The sequence below is a fragment of the Topomyia yanbarensis genome, chromosome 1, assembly GCF_030247195.1.
Source record: "Topomyia yanbarensis strain Yona2022 chromosome 1, ASM3024719v1, whole genome shotgun sequence".
In the NCBI taxonomy this organism is placed as follows: domain Eukaryota; kingdom Metazoa; phylum Arthropoda; class Insecta; order Diptera; family Culicidae; genus Topomyia; species Topomyia yanbarensis.
The window spans coordinates 138,567,994-138,595,768 of NC_080670.1; the positions used below are offsets into that span (position 1 = coordinate 138,567,994).

The 27,775-nt window shown below is 36.7% G+C and overlaps 1 protein-coding gene across 4 annotated transcripts in view; it reads right to left on the reverse strand.

Moving 5' to 3' along the window:
• The window catches only part of LOC131693046 (uncharacterized), a 182,436-nt gene that overhangs the window by 84,644 nt on the left and 70,017 nt on the right, over positions 1-27,775 (reverse strand). For all 4 annotated transcript variants that reach the window (XM_058980650.1, XM_058980814.1, XM_058980733.1 and 1 more), the window contains one exon: positions 8,910-9,360. In XM_058980650.1, the coding sequence (XP_058836633.1) occupies positions 8,910-9,360 (451 nt within the window). The remainder of the gene's footprint in view (positions 1-8,909; positions 9,361-27,775) is intronic.

Consider the following 27,775-nt stretch of genomic DNA (forward strand, 5'->3'; position numbering starts at 1 on the left):
AATCTGTATATCTGTACATACATGCAAAAATCTGTATATCTGCACATACAGAGTCTTGGTCTGAAAATGGCTGAAAAATCTGTATAAATACAGATTATTCTGTGTTTTTGGTAACCCTGGATGCAAGTTCGAGAAGACTGTACCCAATACAAACAATAACTATCCAGTGTAGAAGATTATTTCAGCCGCAAGTATGATTGTGTGAAAAATACAAAATTAAAATTTTCACTCAGTGTTTCATACCAACTGCATTTTTCATCAGATTTTTGTGACCATTGGCTCAAAATGTATATAAATATATTATCTATCACATTAGATTCTATGATTTTTTTCTTTCCTTGTTTTGTTATAAAAATTAAACAAGAAATAGGCATTTTTTTAAAGTCAAAAATTATTTTTTTTTACTTTGGTCGCTTGTAATCGTAATATATGTAAATTTGATATACGCAATATTATAAATTTTAGGAAAAGGCACATCAATACCTTTCGAACTGTAAGTTCTTGTTTCGATCGGATACATTTTTTACGAAATATTAACAAATAACTAAAAGGAATGACCAAAAACTTATTTTTCAAAATAATCTCGAAAATGTTTCTTTGAAAAAGAAAATGGGTATGATTTTCGTGTTCAGCGACCCAAAATTTACTTAGAAAACACCTTTATTCTTAACTTCATGCAAACACCCCAAAATTTGTAAACTAGTGTTATTCACACAAAAACGGTCAAGTTTAGATCAATAATGTCTTCTGGAGGTTTTATCAGTATTTTAAGACCTTTCCTCTGGTTTAGTACATTCAGTGAATAATCTCCCTAAAAGTGAGATATTTTTTTATTTTTTTTAAATATATAGTTAATGAAATCATATATTCTGCAATGTTGTAGAGCTACTTTTTACGAACAATTTTGCTTAAGAGTTTAAATCTGTATCTTCAATACTTGATATTATAGTGCCTTGTTCGTGGATGACCCCTAAAAATATTTTTTTTAACTTACCTTTTTTGGTATCGTACCTATGAATTTAGACTGTTCTACAAAGTTTTTTGTGCCAATGCCACCGGCAACTCTTTAGAATAACGTTTTGTTCTAGCTCGTCTACTTTCAAAGTTATTGAGCAATTTTTGAAAAAAATAGTACTATTTCCAATAGCAATAACTTTTGAACGGGTAAAAACGGGCAACCAGCTATAGTTATAAACATTAAAACGATAAATAAACTACAAAATCCAATTTATTTCATTTGTCTACTGTTGTCTCCGGTGCTGTTATGGACGGTTTAGGAAGTGCTTTCCGCTACTTCACACATCAGTGTTACACAGCTCCGAGATGTAGCAATCCTTGACTGTTACTAAGGGTAACGCTCAAAACTAGAAGATTCCCGAACTTCGACGCGGTCACGTATGCGGGAGAGTACCCGTACACGTTTTTCGTACATTCAATGATTCGAATCGTTTTAAGCGAAAATAAACTTAAAGGGTTTTTCTTCAAAATGTGTACAATTGGAATGCAAGGTAATTAAGTTGCCCGTTTTTGTCCGTTCGAAAGTTATTGCTATTGGAAACAGCACTATTTTTTTCAATAACTTGCTCAATAACTTCGAAAATAGAAGAGTTAGAACAAAACATTTTTCCAAAGAGTTGCGGGTGATATTGACGCAAATAACTTTGTAGAACATTCTAAATTCATAGGTACGATACCAAAAAAGTTATATTGAAAAAAAAGATTTCAAGGGGTCATCACAAACAAGGCACTATAACATCACAAGTATTGAAGATACAGATTTGGACTATTAAGCAAAGATGTTTGCAAAAAGTAGCTCTACAACATTGCAGAACATATGATTTCATTATCTATACATTTAAAAAAAATTAGAAAAATATCTCACTTTTAGGGAGATTAATCACTGCATGTACTACTGTAAATTCTGATAAAACCTTCAGAAGACATTATTGATCTAAACTTGACCGTTTTTATGTAAATAATTAATCGCGTGTAGTTGGCAAAAAAAAACACTGTGGAGCGTTTTGAAATATGCAATACAATAACGGGAACTCAAAAATTACATTGTGTTGTGCCAGACGAAAATTGCAAACTCAAAGTGAAAACTTATTCTTTCTGTCCGGATTTCGAGGTAGTGAGTTTTTTGAAATCAAAGCCAAAATGCGCGCTCAAACGAAAGTCCTCTCCATCAAAATAAAAACCTACGATTTGCATAAATAAACATGACAAAAAAATTTCAACGAACTTTCGAGGCACATCCTGTCCTAAATCCTGTCAATTGTGTTAATAAGCAAGAGGGTTCTGTAAAAACAATAAATAGCATTGCAAAGATAATTATTGTATCTGGAACCCAGATTGAAACATTTCGTATTTCTTAACGCAGGTCGATCGGCGCGTGCTGCGCGCTCCTTGCATCAGTGGACATCCTGACATAGACCTGTTATAATCGCAATATCTCGTTAAATTTTTCGATCTTCACTCCGAAGTTTTCATCACAATCTTGATCCTTAATATTTACAAGAAAAAAAATTGGTGTAGTTTTGAAAAAAAAATTGTTTTTAATAATTGTGAAATACATAAGTTAAATAATAAAAAAACATTTTTTTTGTAAGCATACGAAAATACGAGTTATCAGTAATTGAAAAATGTTCAATTGTTTAAACTTCCAAAGTTCAAAAACTCACACCTTGAAAAAAATGTCATATTCAGCGAAAACAAAAAATACGTGTGAATTATTTTTAGCTAAAGAATGCAAGAAAAATTTTTGGTAGGAATTAAAATTTTGGTTGTAGATCTGACGTGGAATGACCCATATATATTAAATATGACAGGATTTTCAAATTTTCTACTTAAAACCCAAACCGAACGAGTCGCATTTTGATTTCAAAAATTTAAATCCTCCGGTTTTAATTGTTTTAAGATTACGAATTGTTGGCCTCGGCATTTATTCTAACCCGCAAGGCCTTATAAGACAAGTTAGAACTTGCAAAAAAACTGATGGTGTCATAGTTACCAAAAAAAAGTTTTCAGCTGCCTTGGAAACAATTTTGTTGATTGCCTTAAAACAAGTGCAGAGAAAAATTTTCTATCGTCGCCCAGAGGTGAGTCGCTTAGAACAATGTGCCATACACACTGTATCACCTACGATAACACGATATAAGATTGCGATTCACAGTAAGACACGCTCATTTCACTCGTTACCACAATGTGTGGCACAGTGAGGCACACTTCTGACAACTCAAAAACTGTCAACAAAGTGTAGTTAAATAGTAGCAACCATTGCTTTTGTTTTAATGAACACCATGGCACATCGTGGTACATTGCGGCACAAACTACCACGCTGTTTATTTGTGAGCACAATTCGATTTGTGCTAAGCGACTCACCCATGATCGTCGTACATTACGACCATTCTGTTTAGACAAATTTTGTAAATACTTGATTATTCAGACGAGCAGTACTGATCCAACTACAGTAGAGTGTTCCAGCACGCCTTCATTCAGCGGGGGAGCGAAGCCATACCGACGCTGAGGGCTAAGCTGAGAGAGACACAGAGGAAGTATTACTGAAACTAAGAAAATATTTCTAAAATAGGTTTGGTAACATCACTTCTCAAAAATCTGTATATCTGTACATACATGCAAAAATCTGTATATCTGCACATACAGATTCTTGGTCTGAAAATGGCTGAAAAATCTGTATAAATACAGATTATTCTGTGTTTTTGGTAACCCTGCCCAGCAAACGCCTGGCTGAAGTCTACTTCCGGAAACGTTAATTGTAATTATATATCAACAAAAGTCATTAAATGAAGAAGAAAATTATTTTTCAATTGTGCACATCGGTAAAGTTCAAGTTTCTGGATGCAAAATATCAGAACGATTTGTAATGTTTTTATGGCGAAAAGGTCCTTGCTTGACTCATTTAAACCACAGGAATTAATATCTCCGATAGATAATCCACCAAAATGTTGAACAAGTCAACTGATTCGTTACAGATACCGACACAAATTTTTAGAAGAGTAAATACAGATGAAAAGATTTTTTAGGATAAAAATACAGATTTAATTTTGGCAACCCTGTTGCTGGGTGCTAACCTGAGTGTATTACAAACCTTTACCTTTCAGAATGAGCGACCACTCTCAAAAGTGAAGATTTTTTAATTAGGCTGTGCACGCGGACGAAGTCGACATAAATAATGACTTTTACTGTGAGCCGGGTTTACCAACACTGCCATTAAACTGTGAAGCAATGTTTGTCAACACGGCTGACAGTAAAAGTCATTTTTAAGTCGAATTTGTCAGCGTGCGCAGCCTCTTTAGAGGGCTAAGCTGCGAGAGACACAGAGGAAGTATTACTGAAACTAAGAAAATATTTCTAAAATAGGTTTGGTAACATCACTTTTCAAAAATCTGTATATCTGTACATACATGCAAAAATCTGTATATCTGCACATACAGAGTCTTGGTCTGAAAATGGCTGAAAAATCTGTATAAATACAGATTATTCTGTGTTTTTGGTAACCCTGGATGCAAGTTCGAGAAGACTGTACCCAATACAAACAATAACTATCCAGTGTAGAAGATTATTTCAGCCGCAAGTATGATTGTGTGAAAAATACAAAATTAAAATTTTCACTCAGTGTTTCATACCAACTGCATTTTTCATCAGATTTTTGTGACCATTGGCTCAAAATGTATATAAATATATTATCTATCACATTAGATTCTATGATTTTTTTCTTTCCTTGTTTTGTTATAAAAATTAAACAAGAAATAGGCATTTTTTTAAAGTCAAAAATTATTTTTTTTTACTTTGGTCGCTTGTAATCGTAATATATGTAAATTTGATATACGCAATATTATAAATTTTAGGAAAAGGCACATCAATACCTTTCGAACTGTAAGTTCTTGTTTCGATCGGATACATTTTTTACGAAATATTAACAAATAACTAAAAGGAATGACCAAAAACTTATTTTTCAAAATAATCTCGAAAATGTTTCTTTGAAAAAGAAAATGGGTATGATTTTCGTGTTCAGCGACCCAAAATTTACTTAGAAAACACCTTTATTCTTAACTTCATGCAAACACCCCAAAATTTGTAAACTAGTGTTATTCACACAAAAACGGTCAAGTTTAGATCAATAATGTCTTCTGGAGGTTTTATCAGTATTTTAAGACCTTTCCTCTGGTTTAGTACATTCAGTGAATAATCTCCCTAAAAGTGAGATATTTTTTTATTTTTTTTAAATATATAGTTAATGAAATCATATATTCTGCAATGTTGTAGAGCTACTTTTTACGAACAATTTTGCTTAAGAGTTTAAATCTGTATCTTCAATACTTGATATTATAGTGCCTTGTTCGTGGATGACCCCTAAAAATATTTTTTTTAACTTACCTTTTTTGGTATCGTACCTATGAATTTAGACTGTTCTACAAAGTTTTTTGTGCCAATGCCACCGGCAACTCTTTAGAATAACGTTTTGTTCTAGCTCGTCTACTTTCAAAGTTATTGAGCAATTTTTGAAAAAAATAGTACTATTTCCAATAGCAATAACTTTTGAACGGGTAAAAACGGGCAACCAGCTATAGTTATAAACATTAAAACGATAAATAAACTACAAAATCCAATTTATTTCATTTGTCTACTGTTGTCTCCGGTGCTGTTATGGACGGTTTAGGAAGTGCTTTCCGCTACTTCACACATCAGTGTTACACAGCTCCGAGATGTAGCAATCCTTGACTGTTACTAAGGGTAACGCTCAAAACTAGAAGATTCCCGAACTTCGACGCGGTCACGTATGCGGGAGAGTACCCGTACACGTTTTTCGTACATTCAATGATTCGAATCGTTTTAAGCGAAAATAAACTTAAAGGGTTTTTCTTCAAAATGTGTACAATTGGAATGCAAGGTAATTAAGTTGCCCGTTTTTGTCCGTTCGAAAGTTATTGCTATTGGAAACAGCACTATTTTTTTCAATAACTTGCTCAATAACTTCGAAAATAGAAGAGTTAGAACAAAACATTTTTCCAAAGAGTTGCGGGTGATATTGACGCAAATAACTTTGTAGAACATTCTAAATTCATAGGTACGATACCAAAAAAGTTATATTGAAAAAAAAGATTTCAAGGGGTCATCACAAACAAGGCACTATAACATCACAAGTATTGAAGATACAGATTTGGACTATTAAGCAAAGATGTTTGCAAAAAGTAGCTCTACAACATTGCAGAACATATGATTTCATTATCTATACATTTAAAAAAAATTAGAAAAATATCTCACTTTTAGGGAGATTAATCACTGCATGTACTACTGTAAATTCTGATAAAACCTTCAGAAGACATTATTGATCTAAACTTGACCGTTTTTATGTAAATAATTAATCGCGTGTAGTTGGCAAAAAAAAACACTGTGGAGCGTTTTGAAATATGCAATACAATAACGGGAACTCAAAAATTACATTGTGTTGTGCCAGACGAAAATTGCAAACTCAAAGTGAAAACTTATTCTTTCTGTCCGGATTTCGAGGTAGTGAGTTTTTTGAAATCAAAGCCAAAATGCGCGCTCAAACGAAAGTCCTCTCCATCAAAATAAAAACCTACGATTTGCATAAATAAACATGACAAAAAAATTTCAACGAACTTTCGAGGCACATCCTGTCCTAAATCCTGTCAATTGTGTTAATAAGCAAGAGGGTTCTGTAAAAACAATAAATAGCATTGCAAAGATAATTATTGTATCTGGAACCCAGATTGAAACATTTCGTATTTCTTAACGCAGGTCGATCGGCGCGTGCTGCGCGCTCCTTGCATCAGTGGACATCCTGACATAGACCTGTTATAATCGCAATATCTCGTTAAATTTTTCGATCTTCACTCCGAAGTTTTCATCACAATCTTGATCCTTAATATTTACAAGAAAAAAAATTGGTGTAGTTTTGAAAAAAAAATTGTTTTTAATAATTGTGAAATACATAAGTTAAATAATAAAAAAACATTTTTTTTGTAAGCATACGAAAATACGAGTTATCAGTAATTGAAAAATGTTCAATTGTTTAAACTTCCAAAGTTCAAAAACTCACACCTTGAAAAAAATGTCATATTCAGCGAAAACAAAAAATACGTGTGAATTATTTTTAGCTAAAGAATGCAAGAAAAATTTTTGGTAGGAATTAAAATTTTGGTTGTAGATCTGACGTGGAATGACCCATATATATTAAATATGACAGGATTTTCAAATTTTCTACTTAAAACCCAAACCGAACGAGTCGCATTTTGATTTCAAAAATTTAAATCCTCCGGTTTTAATTGTTTTAAGATTACGAATTGTTGGCCTCGGCATTTATTCTAACCCGCAAGGCCTTATAAGACAAGTTAGAACTTGCAAAAAAACTGATGGTGTCATAGTTACCAAAAAAAAGTTTTCAGCTGCCTTGGAAACAATTTTGTTGATTGCCTTAAAACAAGTGCAGAGAAAAATTTTCTATCGTCGCCCAGAGGTGAGTCGCTTAGAACAATGTGCCATACACACTGTATCACCTACGATAACACGATATAAGATTGCGATTCACAGTAAGACACGCTCATTTCACTCGTTACCACAATGTGTGGCACAGTGAGGCACACTTCTGACAACTCAAAAACTGTCAACAAAGTGTAGTTAAATAGTAGCAACCATTGCTTTTGTTTTAATGAACACCATGGCACATCGTGGTACATTGCGGCACAAACTACCACGCTGTTTATTTGTGAGCACAATTCGATTTGTGCTAAGCGACTCACCCATGATCGTCGTACATTACGACCATTCTGTTTAGACAAATTTTGTAAATACTTGATTATTCAGACGAGCAGTACTGATCCAACTACAGTAGAGTGTTCCAGCACGCCTTCATTCAGCGGGGGAGCGAAGCCATACCGACGCACAGTGATCCATACCATACAAAAATCGGACAAACGTCAAAAGTGGCTCGAATTTGATGAAAACTTCACATTGAGGTAATTTTGTGGCCCTGAATTGATATTTGATGCGAATATTTCCTTTTTTCGCCGCAAAGTTTTGGCAATTATGGTGGTTCGAAAATTCGAAAATATCTGAAAATTCATTTTCAAAAAATTTGGTGTAGTCAATTTTGATCAGAATACACATTTGACATTCCATAAAGTTCTATTGAGTTCTATTGAATTTTCTTCTACTAATAATACTATAGTCTGTATCTTCATTAGGATGTAGTATAGAAGACTATAACTTTAATAAAACAGTAGTATTGTGCTCTTGCTTGTCTGTAGTTTATCTTGTTACTTACCATAATCAGTGGTTGGTGTGCAAACATCGATAACGCGTACGGAAACGGTTGCTGGGAATCGGGGCTCACACGTATGTCTGGTATAAATACTGGTAATCCTAAAGCGTTTATTGATCAATACCGGCGCCGACCAGGCCCGTACGTAGGACGCGAAAGGAAAGGGAAGGAATGGTTGGTCCGAAACTTTTACTAGAGGCCGTATATACTACTGCGTACTCCACAAGTATCACGGGAGGAGGATATTTGTTAGTAAGTATAGAAGTTGGATTCTACTTCTTCTTTATCGACGCCAGATAGGAGAATCCACTATTTGGACTAGATATCGATCTATCAACTCATGGACCGGGGACCAACTGCTTTACTTCCCTTACGAAGGAAGACGTGACCACAGATTTTTTCACCTCAAAAAAATCTTAATGACCTCGATTGAGATTGAACTCAGGCCAACTAGAAGGAGTGGCGGTCACGCTTACCACTCTACCACCGCCGCCGTAACAAAAAAAGTTCTGAATATTTTTGATCGAAAAACCTGAACAAGAAATCCACTACAGAAACTATAGGTATTTCAAGTTTCTTTATACACATCATATTTCATACATACCTGTGTCCTGCAGGAAGAGCTGCAATTGACTCTCTCCGGCTGCGGCCAAAAATAGTTGGTGGGACCTTGCTGATTGTTACAACGGAATGTCTTCGACCACCAGGTTGTGGGGCGGGTGCGCTATACAGAGTGGCCAAGAATGCCTGTTCACGAGGTGACGGACCTGATCCTTCTCCTCCACGCTCAGAAAGACGACGCACTTGACTGGCTGTTATGCCACTAGTGCACGGCGGTGTTGGTAAGGAATGCTTACGTGTTTCTCTAGGATCTCGCCATGGTGACAGTAGATACGGGTTTTCTGGAGATTCTATATCCAAACTATGCCGCGGAGATGACGTGTGGCTGATTTCCTCCTCCTTTTCATAATTTTCCGATTCCTCTACAACGATTAGAGGTTCTTGATTACTTTGACAGGTAGCATGCGATGATCGGCGCATCCTGAAGAAGGATTCTGTAGGAATAAAACACAAAAAAAAAATTAATATGGTAACTTGGACTAGGGTAAAGGAACATCAAAGAGTGTTATTCCAAATGATACATATCAGGGGTGGAAAAAATGCGGGTACTACTTTCTACTACTACTCGGAAAAAATAGGTTCGTTACAGTACCAGAAGAAACTGGAAGTACTCCGGAGAAAATCATTCCTTTACTCTCTTCTTCTCTTTTTTTCATTTTGTGGTAGCAAACCGGAGTAAAAAGGAGTATTTCTTGCTCCTGTTTGCTCCGGAGTAACTTTCGTGTACTGGAACAAACCTATTACTTCCTTACAGAACCCTTCGCCCCTTAACAATTTGATATAATACACATTAAAAAAACTGTTTGAATCATGGGAATTCGTTTGTATCCACGAAGCAACGCTGAATACTCTCCTTTGTAAATAGTGCCTTCATACACGTTACTTATCAGCTCTCATGCATCATGCATCGCCGCTCTTTTAAATGCATGTAAGCAAGGTTTGTCATAAAATAGAACTTTTTAACAGAAAAGCACCGTCGCATAAAAACTGGACCCAATAGCACATCAATGACATTTTAAAACGTAATTACATATAATGACAAACTATGCAAACAATCCTAAACTAAAAATGTCCCATTTGCACAAATAGGTAGATTAAGAAAACGTTAATATTTTGTGATCCTGCTAAAGAACATTTCACAGAAAATAATACGACAATCAAAGAAATCCATCATGTCGTTCTTGAGTTATGCGATGACACACGGAAACCATTTCATTTTTCTATATAGAGATATCCAGCAAAAGGGGCATATATGAGAAAAACACAATTGCACTAATAGGTGGATTAGGAAAATTCCATTATTTTATTCATATGTCAAAGAACCTTCAACAGAAAACAACCAACAAAATAATGCAAAAATCAAAGAAATGCGCTTTCTCGTTCTTGAGTTATGCGATGATATACGGAAACCTTTTCATTTTTATATATAGATATATTCAGCAAAAGGTGCATATATGAGAAAATCACAATTGCACTAATAGGTGGATTAGGAAAATTTCAATATTTGATTTTTATATCAAAAAACCTTCCACAGAAAATAACCAACAAAATAATGCAAAAATCAAAGAAATCCGATCTCTCATTCTTGAGTTATGCGATGACACACAGAAACCATTTCATTTTATATATATATATATATATATATATATATATATATATATATATATATATATATATATATATATATATATATATATATATATATATATATATATATATATATATATATATATATATATATATATATATATATATATATATATATATATATATATATATATATATATATATATATATATATATATATATATATATATATATATATATATATATATATATATATATATATATATATATATATATATCGTCGCTGTTGTGCTATCTTCTGACAAGCGCCATTTTGCACATTTTGAGAAAAACGATTTTTAAAGTTTGAGATTGAATATCTTGCAATTGGTAAATAGTAGAAACAATTCAGAGAATACAATTGACGCTTCTGTCTATTCTGTATTCTGTCTCTCAAATATTATTAAGATCGTTCGACTATATTACGAGTTTTTGCTAAACATCTAATCCATCAAGATAACTTGTGCCAATGCCCAGACACAGTCATTTTAAGCAAATATCACAGAATTTCTCAGCACGTTTCTCGCTATATCTCAGTAACCAAGTAGGATGTCAAAATTCCGAAAACGCCATTTTGTAGAGATTTTTTCGACCAACAATATGGCATATTTAACTCAGTTTACCCCAAAATGGCGTTTGTCATAAGATAGCACAACAGCGACGATATACTAGAGTGGGACATGGTTAAATGAAAAAAATAAAATTTCGCTCCGAGTCACTTTTTGGGTCCCATTTGGCTCCAAGAACAACTCCGCAAATTTTTAGTTCGATCGGTGAAACTATATTTTTGCGCCCACGGTTTAAAGTTTACATGGGATTTCGTATGGGAAAAACGTCTTTTACAAATTAATTCTTTCAAGAGTCGCCCGTTACCTTCTAAAAATAAATAAATATCTGATTTTAATAGGAAATTTGTCAAGGAAATAAAGTCTAGAAGACCACGAAACGATCTGATGCTTGTGGAAAAAGTTATTAAGCAAAAACCGATTGATGCCGTGCAGATTAATGAAAATTTTACTTTTCATAGCATCACTGCTAAAGGCGAATGACCCTTGTGGTTAAAACCTTTATAAATAATAATAATAATAATAATAATAAGCATCACTGCTGCTGACGGTCGAATTATATACAAAATTTTTAACTTCCTCTTATTATGTACAAAAGAGAACTCAATTTATCCCTCAAAACTCTTGCGAAGTGGCTAAACAGTATAGATAAATGATTTAGACACATTAAGAGAAGATCAAAACAAAATTGCATATAATTGGACAACCAGCAGCAGTGGTGCTAGAAAAAATGAATATATTAGCAATCGTCAGAGCATTTTTTCTCAAGCGTCAGATCGTTTCGTAGTTTTTGATTCTTTGTTAAATTTCCTACAAAAGCCACATAATGGTTTATTTTTAGGAAGCAATGGGCGATTCCCGGAGGAATTATTTTGTGAAAGTAAGTTTTCCCGTATAAAATCCCATGTAAACTGAAAACAATGGGCGCAAAATATAGTTTCAGGGATCGAGCTAAGAATTTGCACAGATGTTCTAGGACCCAAATGGTACCCAAAAAGTTGCTCGGAGCTGGAATCTATTTTTTTGTCCCACCCTAATATATAAGGTAAGGTGGGGCAAATCCGACCGCTGGGTGAACCCGACGCCGCTCTGTTATCGCAAGACGGAAGCACTTTGGGAATTGTTGTCATTGTTGTCGTGTAGAGCATCAAAAATAATCATAATGGTGGTATGACAGCATTTTATTAGTCTACATTGAGATGCTCAAACGACAAAAAGTGTGTTTTTACAACTTTTGATTTGATTTTTGTGCATCATTGACTACAATAAATTTCTGATTGTCAAAGCGATATAAAAAATGTAATTGTATTGGAATTCTTTGATTAAAGTCCTACAAACTGCATAGAAGAATTTAGTCCAACTTTTCTCATATTTTTTTAATTGCATCGTAATGAAAAATGACGCGGTGGGGCAAATCCGACCTCTAAATAGTGGGATAAATCACCCCGCTTTTTTGGTATGAAACTGTTCATTTATCAAATTGAAATATATTTTATTGTAATTATTTATTATTTTTTGCACAATGGTTCATAATTACAAACGAAAGACACAAAAATGTAATAAATATAGTATTCGTCGAGTAATTGCTCCGATAAAAATGGGAATTTCTTTACGTGTTACGTGCTTGTAATTTTGACATTCCAAGACTGACATTGAATTCCATTTTCTTCATGTTACAATTCAATAACATAGCATTCATTGATTTATCATTGAAAACCCACAAAAATTTAGGTAATATCTGTACTAAATAAACCAAAAACATAGGCGGTCGGGTTTACCCCACCATTTTTGAAAACAACAAAAATGAGCGTTTTCGTAAAACGCTTGCATCTTGAAATTTTTCCATGGTACGAATGAAATGCTATACATAGAAAGTTGCCCAGAAGTCTAACCTTTAATTTGGTATATAAAACGACTTGATCCGAGCATTTTACAGCCAAAACCATTTACTACGTCGGATTTGCCCAACCTTACTATATATATGTCCAGTCCAGTAGCGTAAGATAAATATCTTTTAAAAATTACTACCTCCGGTTTTACAATGCGTACATGTCTGATTAATTGAATTAATTTTAAACTAATCTAACTTAATTTACAAATTACGGTTCCAAAAGTTGATGCAGCCTCTCTTGAAAATTGCTTCCGACGAAGAACGTTTCACTGCGGGCGGTAACGAATTCCAATTTACCACACCTCGAACGAACAGTGAAACGGCGTGTTAGCCGTGTTGTTTGCTGGAATCACCAAGTTCTCCAGTTCTTTGGATGAGCCTTTCATAAAGTATAGCTGGGGACCGTGTTGCCAGGAGGTTTCGCAGGAATATACGCGATCGATGTGCATGCAAATTTTGCAACGGATATCCAATGAGGTTCTGTTGCAGGTGACTTACGTGTTCATAACGGTTTAGTCCATAAACATCACGAACACAGCAGTTTAGTCGATCGAAGGATCCTGCACTGGGACGGACATGCAGAATATCACCGAACAAAAAGTGAGGGAGGATCAAGGATTTGAAGAGCTTCAGTTTGGTGGAAGTTGGAGCGGCTGAGGTACAGCTGTATAAGGTGCGAATGCCAGCATATATTTTTCCGCACTGTTGTGCTATCAGACCATCCCACTGCAAATTATTTTGGAAGATAAATCCTAGATTGTTTGCATTGTCGAACCAATCGATGCTCTGATCGTCCATCATAATTCCCGGTACTGGTAGAGAAAAACCAGTAGCTCTACGACGCCGATTTGTGATGAACATCGCCTAACTTTTAGCAGGGTTCACGTGAAGGTTATGTCGCCGCGACCAATTAGCAACTTGTTTGAGATCCGCATTCACCATCCTAACAAGCTCGCGTGCACAAGGTCCAAGCCGACCGATATAGAGTTGTACATCATTGGCGTAAATCTGAATGGAGCAGTACTTCAGAATCGTCGGTAAATCGTTTATATAACAGCTAAAAAGCAGGGGACCAAGCACTGAGCCTTGAGGCACACCGGACGGTGCATTAGCATTGTTTGAGCAGTGATTTCCACAGAAAACGGTCTGCTTTCTATTACACAGGTATTGGAGTCGTATTAGGCACACGGCAGTAGAGGAAAAATTGAACTGTACATTCAGTTTGGCCAATAGTTTTCTATGAAGGATGGTATCGAAAGCCTTTGAAAAGTCCAGTAGTAGCAGTATTGCAGTACCCTTTTTATCAATGATGGCTCCTATGTCGTTGTGTACTCGGAGAACAGCAGTTTTAATACTTTGGCCTGTACGGAAACCGGCCTGAAAGTCAGACAGCAGACTGTTCGCTTCGATATAAGAGGTCATTTGTTGCTTAAGAAGTTTTTCAAAAGCCTTTGATAGCGCGCAAAGTATACTAATCGGACGCAGATTGGTGATGTCATTTAAATGTGCTTTCTTCTTCAATGGCAGAATCTTTGCATGTTTCCAGCATTCAGGGAAGGTAGAAGTTTGGATGCACATGTTGAATAAATGCGTTATGTGTTGCACAACTAACGGTAGGATGATCTTAACGAAGGTAATCGGTAAATCGTCTAACCCAACAGCGTTCGATTTAATACCCCAGATAGCATTGACGACTTTCCAGTACCGCACAGATTGAAACAAAAAGTTGTATGGCGAAGGTGGTGCTGCTCGCAATGCTCTCGGTCCTCTATGATTACTGTTCTTGTAATTGGCTAAAAATGTTTGATTTACCTCATCTGGATCAAACTCGCACGGCTGCGTCGATTTCGCCTTGCCGACTCCAAGATTCCTAATACGTTGCAGGGAGGGTTTTTGACGGAGTGTTGCTATCCAAATATCGGTCCAAGTACTGTTGTTTAGCTACAGCGACTTTCACGTTAGCACGATTCCTCAGCACCTTGTACCGCTGCCGTTTTTCATTTTTTAAGTGCGTTGCAGCTTGCAACCAGTCTGTGTAGGCTAAATCACGTTCGAGTAGACACTGGCGTACATCATCAGAAAACCATGGGTTGTTTCTCCGGCGGGAGGTACTGACGCGAAGAGGAATACATGAGTCGTGCACCGTTTTTATTTTTTCATTAAAGAATTCCATAGCATCGTTTACATCTACTATTCCATAGAAATGATTCCACGGAATACATAGTATGGCATTTTCCAGAGCATGTGGGTCAAAATTCACATAATCACGATAAGTGTGCCGGCTGGATGGGCGAACGATTTCAAAGCTGAGTGACACAAAAATTAAATCGTGGTGCGACAACCCGTGAAAACTAACCTGGCCAAACCGCAAAACCTTCTCACTGCTATTGGTTAAGAATAGATCAAGTTGGGAGGACCCTCCACCGTGGAAAAATTTCGGTTCTTCACTAACGAATGACAGCGAGTGACTGCAGAGCATTGATTCAAATCGCTCACGCTTGCTGCTAGGACGAAGCTGATCAGTGTTGAAGTCCCCAATTACAAAAATGGTCTCATAGCGAATAGCGAAATCAGCCATCTTATGAGCCAGAAAAGGTGCACAGACGTTTTCTGGAGGATTGTAGATTACCATCAGTAGTATCTTCTCGCCACTCAATCGAAACTCCAAGGCCAAACATTCAGTTTTATCCGTCGATTCTGCTATTAGCACTGTATTGAAGATCTTGTAGCAATACAGATGTTCTCTGTAATAAATAGCAATTCCTCCGCCGCGCATGTATGCTCTGTCGTTTCTTATGATGGAGTAACCAGCGATGCCGATGCTAGTATCACGGTTTTTTGTGGTTAGCCATGATTTGGTGAAGCATGCTATCTCGACTTTGGAGCCAAACATAACATTGCGAACTTCATCTAGTTTGCTTGATTTGCGCGCGCATAGACTCTGGTCTTTTCCATGGCAAATATTGAGCTTTCCAGGAATTAGAACGGCATTCAGCACTGCTCCCGGAATGTTCGTGGAGGTGTGGTTGTGTGATGGAGGCATTAAGTGTAGCGAGGAAAGCAATTTCTAGAGGGCTGCATAATTACGGTGGAGTATATAACTATAATATCTGACATACAATCTTACCTTAACAAATACAAAAATACAAAAACAAATACAAAAATTTTAGACAAAACGATATAAACGAAAACTTCAAAAGTGAACGAAAAGCATAGTTACAAATATTTATCCAGTTCTTTTTCAGAACGTATCGTAATCGGTGGTGCGCCAGCAGCAGGTTTCACATGGACGACTCCTTGCTTGGTGTACACAGATGCCAGCTTACCCATTTTCTTCAGATGTAGTGCTGCTGATTTTATCTTGCGCGCTTCGGTGGTCAGACTTTCGTTCATGTACTCGCGACGATCAGAATCCACTCCGATGTGTCTCAATTTCAGGTCTCGCTTCCGTAGGTAAGCATTGTAGAACTCGTCTCGCGCTGCTTTCAGTGAGAACTCGGCTACGATGAGGCCGTCGCTGTTCATGTTGCTGCCAGATTTCATGCGCCTTGTTTCTGCCGTACTGGTTGTTTTGTCGTTCACTACCAAGTGCCGGTCTATTTCCTTGAGTGTCAAATTCAAATCCTCGCCAGGTTTGTAAGGATGCCGCTTATTATGAGCTCGTTTCGGTTTTCTAGTGCTCCGATTCTGTTGGATACATTTTCCACCCTCTTATGTAGCGACTCTAACACAACGTCGTGATGCTGAAATTTTGCTGCACATTCATTTCGAACGGACTTTATATCGCTCTTCAATTCGGTCTTCACTGCATCAATTTTGTTGTTAACGCCTTTAATTTCGTTCCGCACTGTGTCAATGAGGCTTCTGGTTTCCGTAAACTGTTGCATCATCACCTTCATCATTCCATCCAATGTGACTGGAGTTGAACCCGTGTTGTCCCAGCTTTGGTCGTCAATTCGCATTCGCTTTTTCGTTATTGGAATGCTTCCTTGAACAGCAGGAGGAGTGCGCTGTAAATTCGTCATCGTGTGTGAAGCGAAACAAGCAAAAATGAACAGCGAGAGTGCCGGTGTGTAGTAGCGTCGACGGCTGTTTATGGTCGGGCAAAACACACAATGGATGATCAACTTTCGGGTCACAAACTGACTTTTGAAGGCGATAAAATCCGTATAATTTGCGTAGATACACCTTGATAAAACGTGCGAAAACTGTCACAGGCACTCCGGAACGCGATCAACTGGATATCGGTTGCGTAAGGACAGGGGAACTTTACTTTTCAAGCAGTTTATTTCGCGACTACTATCTATATATATATATATATATATATATATATATATATATATATATATATATATATATATATATATATATATATATATATATATATATATATATATATATATATATATATATATATATATATATATATATATATATATATATATATATATATATATATATATATATATATATATATATATATATATATATATATATATATATATATATATATATTAGACCTCTCCACATTTTGAAAAAGTTTTGAAATATACATGGGTCAGCTTAAATTTTTGTTCTAGGCGTGAATTTAAGAACTTTCGCCAAAAATGGCTTAATTTAGACATGATTGAGAGGTGTCTCCAATCAAAAATCGTGTTTTTGCTATGTTTCCATAGGAAGATCACTTACACTCTGATTTGATAAGCCCTATACGTCCACATATCATCAAAGGTTGTTGCTTACACATATCTTAACATGTTTTAACAGGTGAACATAGATCTAATCGCAGTAGAAAATTTGTTAACTGGATTTTCATATAAAAAAGTATATCAACACCAAGGAAAATTAGTAGTATTTTTTCTTGGTTTTGGTATTCTTCTCTATATAAAAATCCAGTTAACAAATTTTCTATTGCGATTAGAGCTACGTTCACCTGTTAAAACATGTTAAGATATATGTAAGGAACAACCTTTGATGATATGTGGACGTGTAGGACCTATCAAATCAGAGTGTAAGTGATTTTCCTATGGAAACAGCAAAAACACGATTTTTGATTGGAGACACTTCTAAATCATGTCCAAATGAGGCTATTTTTGGCGAAAGTTCTTAAATTCACACCTAGAACAAAAATTTGAGCTGACCCATGTATATTTCAGAACTTTCTAATATATATATATATATATATATATATATATATATATATATATATATATATATATATATATATATATATATATATATATATATATATATATATATATATATATATATATATATATATATATATATATATATATATATATATATATATATATATATATATATATATATATATATATAAGATATTCCCATTTTAATCGGCGTAATTGCTCGACGATTACTATATTTATTACATTTTTGTGTCTTTCGTTTGTAATTATGAACCATTGTGCAAAAAAATAATAAATAATTACAATAAAAATATATTTCAATTTGATAAATGAACAGTTTCATACCAAAAAAGTGGGGTGATTTCTCCCACTATTTAGAGGTCGGATTTGCCCCACCGCGTCATTCTTCATTACGATGCAATTAAAATAAATATGAGAAAAGTTGGACTAAATTCTTCTATTTATTCTTTGATTTTTGAGAATTAGATTCCTAACGTAGTTTTTCAACAACGTCTACACAAATATTTTTGTTGGGTCATGTAGTAATTTACATCCGCATCTCAATCTTTGAACAAAACATACTTAACCCGTAAAGGCGCAAAGCAATTTTTTTCAAATTTTCTGAAAATTGCCTAACAGTTTTAATACGTTACTATGATAATTTTGAGATGGTTTTCGCAATGTTGTTTTAAAACAACATTGCGCATTTAAGGGTTAAACAATGACGTACAGTATTATTGTGACTGTAATATTGACTGCATGCAGGAGCGGATCCAGAAAAAAAATTCGGAGGGGGTCCAAAATTTCGATGTTGAAATGTTCATTGTACGATACGTAATGTGTAATACCCTCATTTAATGAAAATCAGTTTCGGTGGTTGAATCTGATTTTGAATTTAGAACCAATTTAAAATAGAAACTATTTTAAAGTTTCTCAAGAAGTTAAAAATTTTCGGGGGGGGGGGGAAGGAACCCCCAGGACCCTCCCCCTGGATCCGCCACTGACGGCATACATACAAAGCCGTTTTTTATGTAGTATTTAGTTAACTATCGTCTCCTTTAAAAATATTACTTCTTCTTTGAGAAAAATAACATAATAAGGTTTGGAATGATTATCAGCAAAACAAGCTAGTTTATGTATTTTCCCCAATACCAAGACAAATATAATAAAATACGTTAGAAAATCGTCCTACAAATGTTACTATATCCACCAATCACAATGGTTTCATTTAGAAGTTTTTGATGAAATATTAGAAGAAAACAAATTCCACACTGTTAGGTAGATTTTTTTTATGTAAAATGTGCTCAACATCAAATATTTAAGCTTCGTTTGAATTATAATTGCAAAATAATATATAGAACAGCAGAAAATAATTTTATCCAGCTTTTTGGCCCAGTTACCCCAGTCTGTAATATTTGCTCAAAGAATTGGCTAAAATGGTATTGTGATAATTGGGGTACTCGATTAGAGTTTTTGCTGCGCTTAAACAGAAGAATTTGACAATTCTCAAGACATTTTTGTTATTATATTGGCTCATAATAACAAAGCAAAAAAGCTGAAATAATAAAATTAATAAATAATGAAATAATGTGGTACCCTCCCTAATAGGGTAAAAATAGGTACCTTACCTTATTCAATGTTATAAATGGGATTGCGGTATTGATTAGATTGTTGTGATTAGATATTGTTATTTTTGTTACTACATACTACGCATCTCCCACCTGACTTTTTAAGAATTCCCTAAATCTCCATGCAATTATTTGAAAGCTGTCTGTTGTTATGGTTGAGGAACGTCAAATGTGGGATGCATGGTTGCTACGTATACTGCAGTAAACAATTACAGTTAAGTTTCTGTATGATGAAGCGTTCATTTTTAACAAATTATTTTTGTTATTGTCTGGCAACAATGACTTTAATTCTTTCTTCTCGTGTGAATTTGGTTATGTTCAGTGGTGTGTATGAAGCATGGCGAAGGGGATCAAATCTCCACGAATTTGAAAGGATCAAGTGAACCCATAGCATCTATTTCAGCAAACTTTAATAAAAATATAGTTGTGCAAAAAAATCAGCTCAATCATAACGTATTCATATAATTGACATTCTCCTGTAATTCTGTATGCAAAAGTATAGTATGTAGTGGGTGATTTTCTGAATTGTATAAAAGTTTGAAAATTTAGAAAATAAATCTTCTTTAGTTCTTCTGAGATTTTTTCTTTTAAATCGGTAAAAATTCTGTTACACATGTCCAATTTTTTTTGGCGTTAAAGAAATTTATTTTCAGATAAAACTACACAACTTTCTAGTATATTCGATTGATGTATTCTGATCCGCCTTTGAGTTACGATGATGGGATCAAGTCTCCCCGGAGATCAAGTCTCCTCAGTCTCCCCTATAGCAATTCACTTTATGATTTTTAGAAGGGAGATTGTTGGAGAAATTAATTATTAACTAAGCGGAACATTTTACAAGCTTATTAACTAGAGGGAGTGGTTCAAGATTAGGAGGAATTAATTAGGGCTATTTCAAAGTAGTGGTACTGTTGGGCATTTCTTAACGAGATTAAATATTGATAAACTAAAACTAGAAGATAGGGGGGCACATAAGTTTTGGGAAGATATTCAAGGGGAGAAGGGGGTGAAGTAATACATTTGTGTATCAGAGACATGGGAGAGACGGTGGACAAGGCTGACAGGGGGAGGGGAGAGATATAAACTTTCAGTTGCCGGCATCAGGAATCAACGGCCAGGATTACAGATTTGAACGGATGCATCAAGTATTGGGACGCCGGGCGGTTTTCCTCGAGCCGGCAGGGGTTCCTCCAGACGATTTCGTAGTACGGCTCAGATACGGATCGGAAACACACCGCATTGCGCGTGTGATGTTGTACTGTAGTTCTCGTGTTGTTGGTTCATTCGACAGATGTTTAGTCTCGTCTTGGAGTCGTATCAAACCATCGTTGGGGTACGGTAGGCGGAAGAGGGCACTTCTGGGAATGATAAGAGAAAAGATAGGGGCATTTAAATTTGGATATTGATGGTTTTAAATTTGGATATTAATGGTTTTAGAGAATATCGCGGCTTGCTAGTACATCTCGAACCGGGACATTGGGTGATCTTCCTCGGGCCCGAAGAGAATCGAATAGTTGAGATCTGGCAGAACAGTACTCGGCGCATGCCCAGACAACATGTTCGATCTCGTGATAACCGTTGCCACAAGCGCAGATACCGCTATCCACGAGCCCAATACGCCGGAGATGTGCGTCCAGCGTGTAGTAATTGGACATGAGCCGAGACATCACGCGAATGACATCCCGACCCACATCCATCCCCCTGAACCAAGGTTTCGTCGATACCTTAGGGATTATCGAATGTAGCCACCTTCCCAGTTCACCATTGCTCCATGAAGTTTGCCAACTTTCGAGGGTTCTCTGATGAGTAATACTGAAAAATTCGCTGAAGCTAATTGGTCTTTCATATATGTCACCTTGTCACCGTGTAAAGCGTAGAAGAGTCCGCTTCTTCATTACCTGGACTGGAGCAATGCGAGGGAACCCAAACTAAGGTAATCTTGTACGATCTTACAGACAAAACACGCAGGCGCTCCCAGATTTTCCCCAGAAAATATGGAATGTGCTTTCTAGGTTTCATTGAACAGAGAGCCTCGATTGAGCTGAGGCTATCCGAGACAATAAAGTAATGATCGGTGGGCAAAATATCAATGATCCCAAGGGTATACTGAATAGCAGCAAGTTCTGCGACGTAAACTGAAGCAGGATCATTGAGTTTGAATGAAGCGGTGAGGTTTTGATTGAATATAACGAAGCCAGTGGAGCCGTCGAGGTTTGACCCGTCGGTGTAAAACATTTGTGCCATGTAATCGAAGTACAAGGACATAAATCGGGTTTGAGAATTGAGCTCGACAAGCCTTTCGAAATTTGCAATTACTAACGGGTTCAAGATATCGCATCGGATCAGCAATCGATATGAGAGTCGATTTTTCAGCGGAAGAACGCCCGCCAGCACTTCTAAACTCATCGTATGTATCGAGTGCATGCAACCCAAAGCAATACGCAAACAACAATATTGGATTCGCTCTAGTTTGATGAAATGTATGTTCGCAGCGGAGCGGAAACAGAAACTCCCGTACTCCATCACCGACAATATTGTTGTTTGGTACAGCCTGATCAGATCTTCCCTGGGTGAGCACCCCATCATTTTTCCGGTTATTGTACGGAGAAAATTGATCCTTTGTTGGCACTTCTGTTTCAGATACCTAATGTGACATCCCCAGGTTCCTTTAGAGTCGAACCAGACCCCGAGATATTTGAAAGTTGAAACCTGAGCAATAGTTTGACCCATTAATTGAAGCTGTAGTAGCGCTGGTTCACGCTTCCTTGAAAATACGGCTAGCTCAGTTTCCTCCGTGGAGAACTCGATACCCAGCTGGAGGGCCCAAGCAGACAAATTGTCCAAGGTAAATTGCAATGGTCCTTGCAGATCGACGGATTTGGGACCTGTAATACAGACCACACCGTAATCTGCAAGCTGCCTTAGCGTGCAGGAATTGACAAGACATTCGTCAATGTTATTCACGTAAAAGTTATAGAGAAGGGGGCTTAGACATGAGCCCTGGGGAAGACCCATTTAGCTAATTCGTGATTTCACCATGCGAGAAATGCATATGTTTTTCAGACAGCAAGTTTAGCAAAAAGTGAAAGCCCATTCTGGTGCAGCTTCTCAGAAAGAATTTTGATAGAAACTGAATCAAAAGCCCCCTTTATATCTAGGAAAACTGATGCCATCTGCTCTTTGCTAGCATAAGCCATTTGAATTTCTGTTGAGAGCAACGCAAGACAATCGTTCGTCCTTTTGCCTTTGCGGAAACCAAATTAAGACAGTAAGCCATTTGCTTCACCCCAATTATCGAGGCGAAACAAGATCATTTTCTCGAACAACTTTCGGATACAGGACAGCATTGCAATCGGTCGATACGAGTTGTGGTCGGAGGCTGGTTTTCCTGGTTTTTGAATGGCAATGACCTTCACTTGCCTCCAGTCATGAGGGACAATATTATTTAACGTCAAGAAACTTATTGCATAAAGTCAACAAGCGTCTCTTGGCAGAGTCTGACAGATTCTTTAACAAGTTGAATTTGATTCTGTCTGGCCCTGGGGCTTTATTGTTACATGATAAGAGAGCAAGTGAGAACTCCACCATCGACAACGGTGTTTCGTTCGTGTTATCGTGAGGGGACGCGGCGCGGTAGATCTTCTGTACCGGGGCGGAATCCGGCAAGCCTTCTTGGCAAAATCGAATATCCAACGGTTTGAATATTCCACGCTCTCATTAGTGCTGTTTCGGTTTCGTAAGCGCCGGGCCGTACTCCAAAGAGTGCTCATCGATGTTTCTCTCGTTAGTCCGTCGACGAACCGGCGCCAGTAGCTACGTTTTTTGGCTTTTATCAAACTCTTCATGCGCGTTTCCGCCATCGCGTACTGTCGGTAGCTAGCTGGCAGTCCGTCGTCCCGGAGGGTCTTATACGCAGCGGCTTTCTCCGCGTACACGTCTGAGCACTCTTTGTCCCACCATGGAGTGAGAAGACACCCGCCTGAGTTCGCGTCTGGTACGCGTTTAGTCTGAGCTTGAATCGCGGTATCGAGAATCAAGCCAGCCAGGAACCCGTACTCTTCTTCCGAAGGAAGCTCTTGAGTGCACTCGATTTTGTCGGATATCGCGGACGCGTAGCTCTTCCAATCAATATTTCGTGTGAGGTCATACGAAACATTGATTGTATTCGGTGGCCCTGAACCGTTAGCAATATTAATTACGATTGGCAGATGGTCGCTGCCGTGGGGATCAGAGACTACCTTCCACATGCAATCTAACCGCAGCGATGTCGAGCAGAGGGGCAGGTCTAAGGCGCTCGGTCGCGCTGAAGGGGCAGGATTCCGTGTCATTTCACCCGTATTCAAAATAGTCATATTGAAGTTGTCGCAAAGCTCATGGAGTAGGGTAGATCGATTATCGTCATGAAGGCACTCCCATGCCGTACCGTGGTAGTTGAAGTCACCTAAAACTAGCCTCGATGCGGGGAGGAGTTCCGCAATATCGCAAAGCCGTCGGTGGCTAACTGAGGCTCTAGGGGGGGATGTAGGTGGAAGCAATACAAAGGTCTTTGCCTTTAATTCTGGTTTGGCAAGCGACAACTTCAATGCCTGGTGTCGAGGGGAGGTCGATTCGATTGAAAGAATAGCACTTTTTGATCCCCAAAAGTACTCCTCCGTAAGAGTTTTCTCGATCCAAGCGAATAATATTAAAATCGTGGAAGTGTAGGTTTATTTCTGAAGTAAGCCATGTCTCGCATAGGGCAAATGCATCGCGTTTCAAATTATTTAGTAAAATTTTAAACGAATCGATTTTTGGAATAATACTTCTGCAATTCCACTGTAGAACAGTGATTAAATCCTTGACCTCGTTCGATGAATTAGCCATCGAAGGATACAATCGCTGAAAGAAGGGGCCATTTCGCAGTGAACTGCATCAAAAATGTTTTTACTGCGGGGAGAAAGCTTATCAAGATACTTTTAAGGGGGTCAGAAATGTTTAACGCTGTAAGAATACGGTCCACAATGTCAGAGAAATTTATTAAGCCAGCACTGTTTTCTTTCTCTGGCTGAGATATAGGAACACTTGGGGTTTTTGATGTTCCTGGAAGTGCTGGGAACTCCTTTTCTGAGCTCAGGTTACTAAGGCTGGGAGCGACTTGCTTCGGTTTTGCACCAGTACTTCCTTGAGTAGTTATTTTAGGGGGACCATGAAGAGACACCTTCTGGCCTTTACGACGAAGCTTGGAAGAGGAAATGTTCTTCCTTTTTCTACTACTTCTAGGCACAGCAGAAGATGTTCCCTCCTGGGGTTCATCACAGTCGCCTTCGTCAGTAGACAAGTTGGTAAAGATGTTCGTAGAGACAGGTGGCGTAGCTATCTTAAGCATTTCTGCAAAAGATCGCTTAGAGCGTCCCTGAAGGGAACGCTTAAGATTTTCCTCGCACTGTTTGTACGCGGGACATGAAGGGAGATCATGTGGGTTTCCCCCTCAGTAGAGACACTTTTCGACATCTCTACCACAGGAATCATCCGCATGATTCCCACCGCATTTCCCACAGAGGGCTTTATTGCTACAATGGGAGGCTGTGTGTCCCAATTGTTTGCAATTAGTACAGTTCATGACCCGCGACACAAAGAGGCGAACAGGTAGACGAACCTGTGAATGACATTGACGAATGTCTTGTCAATTTCTGCACGCTAAGGCAGCTTGCAGATGACGGTGTGGTCTTTATTACAGGTCCCAAAGCCGTCGATATGCAAGGACCATTACAAGCATTGCTATTTTTGCTTTTGTTGTATTTTTCAGTGAATAATTATAGGCACAGGGTGGCGATTCCTGGAAAAAACCTGGAAAATCAGGGAATTTCAGGGAATTCTATTTGTTCTGGAAAAACCTGGAATTTCAGGGAATTTGTATTCAAATCAGGGAGAAATTTCGACCTAGCGTTAATATTTTTTTTAAATACGACTGGAAAATATTGGCTCCAATATTAGGTTGAACGCACTTACTCCCCTCAACACATTTTATACAAGGGAGAATAACAATATTCGATCCATCTCATAATTACAACTTTTCACAACAATGGTTATATGGGTCATCCCCCGTCAGATTTACAACCAAAATTTGAATTCCTTCCAAATTTTTTTCTTGCATTCTTTAGCTAAAAATAATTAACATGTATTTTTTGTTTTGGCTGAATATGATACTTTTTTCAAGTTATTAGATTTGTAACTTTTGAAGTTTATAAAATCGAACATTTTTCAACCACTGATAACTGCACGGAAAAAAATATTATTTACAAAAAGTAGTTTTTGCATGAGCTTTCCGAAAAAAACATAAAAAATATTTTTTGTTATATAGCTTATGATCTGCAATTATTATAAACAAATTATTTTTTTTTAAGGTTGGGCCAATTTTAAATATTAAGAATCATGTTTAATCTTTTTTTGTGAAAAAATATGGAGTGGATATCAAAATACAATGCGAGATATTACAGTTATAAACTGAAAACAAGCCAATTTTACACTAAACGACCAGTGACAGACCTGTTATAATTGTATTATCTCGTGAAGTACTTGGAGATCCATTCTGTAATTTTTACCTAATCTTCGCAATATAATTATAAATGATTTAAATAATAAAATGTTTTTGGTTTAACTTAAAAAAAATTTGCTTCTGGTATTTGCAGAATACATAAGTTACATAGCAAAAACAAATATGCATTGCAAAAACAATTTCGGTGAGCTCATGCGAAAAGGAAACTTAATAAATTATTTAATATTTTTTCTACAAACTGAATAGTTTCTGAGTAGAAGATTCATTGATTCCAGCGGATACTGAGTAGGTGTAATTGCCTACGGGTCCGCTACCCCCCTTTTGGTCTTTCATACCTTTGTAACGAAATTTGAGCGTACTGTTAACCCTTTCATGCCCAACTTTTTTCTAGCTCATGTAGGTTTTCAAAACTATTTTTTCTTTAAAACGGTGGGGTCAAGAAACTCCAAAAACCATTTTTCATAAAGGTAGGTGCTTTCCTTGCAGTGCTAGAAGCTGCTCAATTTTTACCTTCTAATGCTCACTGCAATTCTCCTAGAATATTTACAATAGTCCAACTGCGTGGAAAACGTAGCCAGAAATAGTCCAAATTGATAAGTTTTATTAGTTTTCACTAATATTGCAACATAAAGAAGTTATATGAAAAATTCATTTTCCGTCGTCAACGTAAACGGTCCCTGGCAGCACTGCTCCATCGGAGTTCAATCAGACTAATTGCAATAACTTCATTTCTAGAGCTGATCCGTGTAACCGTTAATACTCAAATGAAAGCCAATAGTCACATTTATTAGCTTTACTTGTTTTTGTGAGCAGATCTTGCCCCAATCAAAAGTTATAGCTGTTTAAAGACGTTGTTGTCCACAAACAACATGGGCATGAATGGGTTAAGTGGAGCCGCATGCAGAGCAAGACTCGAGCTAGGATGGTGGCTACCAACATACATACATACAAATTGAATAGTTTCTGAGTTATCAGTGATTGAAAAATGTTCAATTCAATAAAATTCAAAATTTTACAAACTCATAAATTGAAAAAAATCATATTCAACAAAAACAAAACATAGTGTGAACAATTTTCAGCTAAAGATTGCAAAAAAAAATTTGGTTGTAAATCTGACGTGGAATTACTCATATATAATATTTTATATGGATGCCAAATGATTTATCGACGGCCTTGTTGTGATTCTTCTGACTCAAGGTAAATACATATAAGTACACTTGGTGTGCACAGGCCGTTTACTTTGACACGGCTCAATGCATTAGCTTGGCCGAACCGTGGGTATTTTTTTATGTTTGCAAATTGTAGACGAAAAAGATGGGTCAGTAATGTTAGAGATACAGAGTGGTAGAGTAATTATGCCTATTAAATCGGACATATTGTTGATAATCTAGTTGCATTTCCAAAATAATAAAGCAATAAATTCTTTAAAAACTACAAGGGGCAGCCCTATGGG